Source organism: Rhinopithecus bieti, unplaced genomic scaffold, assembly GCF_001698545.2.
Source record: "Rhinopithecus bieti isolate Rb0 unplaced genomic scaffold, ASM169854v2 scaffold_34968, whole genome shotgun sequence".
NCBI classification, from domain to species: Eukaryota; Metazoa; Chordata; class Mammalia; order Primates; family Cercopithecidae; genus Rhinopithecus; species Rhinopithecus bieti.
The window spans coordinates 930031-933968 of record NW_016814942.1 but is presented as its reverse complement, the minus strand read 5'-3'; the positions used below and the strand labels follow the sequence as shown (position 1 = coordinate 933968).

Below are 3938 nucleotides of genomic sequence, written 5' to 3'. Positions count from 1 at the left end.
AGTCTCACTTTGGAAGAGCAGGGGGATGGGGGGGGGTGCGGCTGCTGGTGCTTCACGTCCGTTTCTACCAGGCAGGCCCTAAGTTTTGCAGACAAACCACCTGCTCGAATGACCATGAGATTTTGGGTCCTGAAGCCCCTTCTCTGGGCTTCCAGTTTCCTCATCCGGAGAATGGGCATAGCAACGGGAGAATGGGCATAGCAACGGGAGAATGGGCATAGCAACGGTCCTGCTCTCCAGAGGCGGCTGTGAGGTTTCAGTGAGGTCAGTCCTGTGCCGAATGGGCACAGCTATGTGCTTCCCTGACCACCCACCTGGCCACATTGGGGGGTTGTAGCCAGAGTGAAGGGGCCATGAAAGTCCAAACTTGGCCAGACAACATGGGCTAAGTCCAAGGGGACAGGCAGAGAGACACCAGAGCCACATTCCTGGTTGTGTGGCCTGGGCACCCCCCTTGGACTAAAGTCTCACCCTTCATCTGCAAGTGGCTTACAACTGCCACATGGATGCAGGGACACCCAAAAAGGCAGGGAAAGGGGCCGGCGACATAGGTGCCCAGATACCCACATACCACACACACACAGCCACGCTTAGAAATGTAATCTGGGGATCTAGAAATTCTACACAATGAGAAGCTCAAAAACAGCCCCCAAGCTGCCAACAGCCAGAGCCGGCTGGGGCCCACCCCAGCCCGGCCCACCCAGGGTTAAGTTGGAACCCCCAGTCCCTTTCTAGGACAAATGGGTCCAACTATGCTGCCTGCGGCCTGGCCCACATCCCAGGCCGGAATCGTTCATAGAAAACCAGCCCCGGCTCAGGGCGCAGCCTCAGCCAGGCGGGCCAGGCCCTCACGCAGCTCACTCAGCTCAAACAGCCTGACGTCCAGCAGCTGTGCCGCCCGGCCCACCTCGGCCCGTGCCCGCTCCCGCTCCGCCCGTGCCTCCTCCAGGCTGCGCTCCATTGCCCGCAGCTGGTGTTCCAGCTCCGCATTGCGGGTCTCCAGGTCCTGCCAGGAAAGGGTGGGCAGGGTTGGGGGCCCCAACAAATCACCAGTCCTGCCCGAGGCGTCCAGAGTCTGACCACCTTCATGTCCCTCTTCTGCCCAAAGCCATCCTAGGGCGCCCATCACACCAGGAATAAAATGCACACACCCCCACCCCCCAGGGGCCCAGTTTCTGCCCTCATTTCTAAGAAATAGGGTTTTGCTCTGTTGCCCAAGCTGGAGTGCAGTGGCACCATCCTAGCTCACTGCAGCCTCCAACTCCTGGGCTCAAGCAACTCTCCCACCCCAGCCTCCCAAGTAGCTAGGAATACAGGCGTAAGGGAAGTTAGGTCCTTTAACATCTGAACTTACTGGACTCAAAAGAAGTGCCCCTGAGCTAGGTGGCTCACACCTGTAATCCCAGAACTTTGGGAGGCAGAGGCAGGTGGATCCCCAGAGGTCAGGAGTTCAAGACCAGCCTGGCCAACACGGTAAAGCCCCCATCTTTACTAAAAATACAAAAATCAGCTGGGCATGGTGGTGCGCACCTGTAGTCCCAGCTACTCTGGAGGCTGAGTCAGGAGAATCGCTTGAGCCCAGGAGGCAGAGGTTGCAGTGAGCTGAGATCATGCCACTGCACTCCAGCCTGGGTGACATAGTGAGACTCTTTGTCTCAAAAAAAAAAAAAAAAAGTGCCCCATGAACATTTCTCGCATAAAGCCTTTGACAAAAGCCAAGCCAAGGCCAGGTGCAGTGGCTCACCCCTGTAATCACAGCACTCTTGGGGGTCGAGGTGAGCAAATCATGAGATCAGGAGTTCGAGACCAGCCTGGTCAACATGGTGAAACCCTGTCTCTACTGAAAATACAAAAAATTAGCTGGGTGTAGTGGCAGGCGCCTGTAATCCCAGCTACTCAGGAGGCTGAGGCAGGAGAATCACTTGAACCCGGAGGTGGAGGTTGCAGTGAGCTCAGATCGTGCCATTGCACTCCAGCCTGGGTGACAGAGCGAGACTCCATCTGGAAGAATTAAAAAAAAAAAAAGCCAAGCCAAGCCAAACCTGGTTCCAGTGCAGGCTCTGTGACCTCAAGCTGAGAAGAGGAGGAATTGACGGGGTCTGGCATGGCAATGCAGCAGGGACTCAAGCATTGCTTGTTGAACCCATAGATGGATATGAAACTGTACCAATAGCCACTGTTCACATGGCACCTGCTGGGCATCAGGCCTTCCACGGGCCTGGGCCTCCCAATACTCTATTGTCTTAGGTAGATATCATCCTGACTATTGAGGTGACTGTCACCCACCGTCACCCCACCTCCTGGTGCCCACACACACCTGCACCTTCTGCTGAGTCTCCTCACGCTCGGCAGCCTCCGGGGCCTCGCGGGGCCCCCCAGTCTGACTCTTCAGGGTCTGGATCTCCTAGAGGAAAAGAGTTCCCAGGGTCTGTTGCAGGGGTCCTGGCTTTCCCGCAGGAGGTAAGGGAAGGTGAGGCCTGGGAAGCACATTTGGCACTCACCTGGTCCTTGGTTTGCACCAGAGCTTCCAGCTGCTCCAGTGACTGGCCCTGACCCGGCCCCTCCTTCTCGCTGGCCGGGGTCACCTCTGAAGCTGCCTGGGCCTCCAGCTCAGCCACCTGTGGGACAGGAATAGCAGCCCCTGACGCCTCCGTCTGCACTCTCCCTTGCTCCCCCAACCTCTAGGAAATCTGCCTCCTGTCTGGCCACTCCCAGGACCAAGCACCCAACTCCCTTGGTTGGTGCCACCACCCCCTCTGCACAGGTTGGACTTCAGGGTCTGATCACCCTCTGAGGTTGACATTGTCTCAGACCCATTTTACAGAGCAAGAAACTGAGGCTGGGTCAGTGACCTGCTGAGGTCACACAGCCAGTCCATGAACCCAGGGCAGATGGGAACTGCGGAGGCGCGGCCTCCACAGTTGCCCGGGCCAGGTGGGGGTCTCTCGGAGGGAGGGGCACCCTCACCCGCTGCCGCAGCCGCTCGGCCTCTGCCCGCTGAGCCTCCAGCTGCTGCCTCCACTGGGCTGCGGCGGCGTTGGCCTCTCGCAGGGCGCCTGCCAACTTGTTGTTGCTGTCCTGCAGCGCGAAAAACTCGGCCTCCCACTGTACCTCGCCTACGGAGCTGCGGGGACACAAGGGTCGGCAGGGGGTGACACCGGGCTTGGGGGTAGAATGCGGGCGATGCTAGGCTGGGGCGGGGCCAGGGGTGAGATAGCTCTGAGCTTAGGTCAGGGCCAAGGCTGGCGAGGATGCAGAGTCGGGCGCGAGGTTGGACTAGGGGGCGGGGCCAGGGTGGGGTGGCACTGGGTTGGGGGCGGAGTCAGCAGCAATGCTGGGCTGGGGGGTGGCCATGGGTGGGTGGTGCTAGGCTGGGGCGGAGTCACGGGCAATGCTGGGCTAGGAGGCGGGGCCAGAGGTGGGGTAGCTCTGGAGTAGGGGACTGAGTCAGGGCCACGCAAGGCTGGAGACGTGGCGACACTGAGCGCTGAGCCTGGGGATGGGACAGTCCCGCAGAAGCGGGGTCTTGTTTAGGACCGAGTCAAAGAAGGGGGCACGTGGAATCTACCCAGTGACACTGTCGGAATGGCGGGTGAGGGATGGGAGTTTGGGGAGAGTCAGCCGATGGAGGCGTGGTCGGGGTGGGGAGGCGCCCCAGGGTTATCCTAAACCCAGACAGGCATAGACTGGGCGAGGTTAGCAGCGAGACAGGGTGGGGTCAATATGGAGGGGCGTGGCCAATGCAGGGTAGGGGCGGGGTCGGCTCTGGATGGGGCAGCATCCAGAGCCTCATCCCCTTCCCCAGGTCTTGGATCCACAGTTAGATCCTTGGCACTCCCTTGGCTTCCGAGAACCGCCTCCTCATCCCCCACCCCGACCCCCGCCCCTGCCACTCCCCCAAGTCCCGCCCCTCACCCCTCAGACAGCATCTTCTTTAG

General features: G+C 59.8%; 1 protein-coding gene across 6 annotated transcripts in view; it reads right to left on the bottom strand.

Annotated features, from left to right (window-relative positions):
* Positions 1–585: 585 nt before the first annotated feature.
* Positions 586–3938, bottom strand: part of HOMER3 (homer scaffold protein 3) — a 12702-nt gene continuing 9349 nt past the window's right edge. For all 6 annotated transcript variants that reach the window (XM_017852668.1, XM_017852670.1, XM_017852669.1 and 3 more), the window contains 4 exons: positions 2968–3124; positions 2502–2618; positions 2318–2404; positions 586–1006 (listed from right to left, as the gene is read on the bottom strand). In XM_017852668.1, coding sequence (XP_017708157.1) covers positions 815–1006; positions 2318–2404; positions 2502–2618; positions 2968–3124 — 553 coding nt within the window. In that variant the 3' untranslated portion in view covers positions 586–814. The remainder of the gene's footprint in view (positions 1007–2317; positions 2405–2501; positions 2619–2967; positions 3125–3938) is intronic.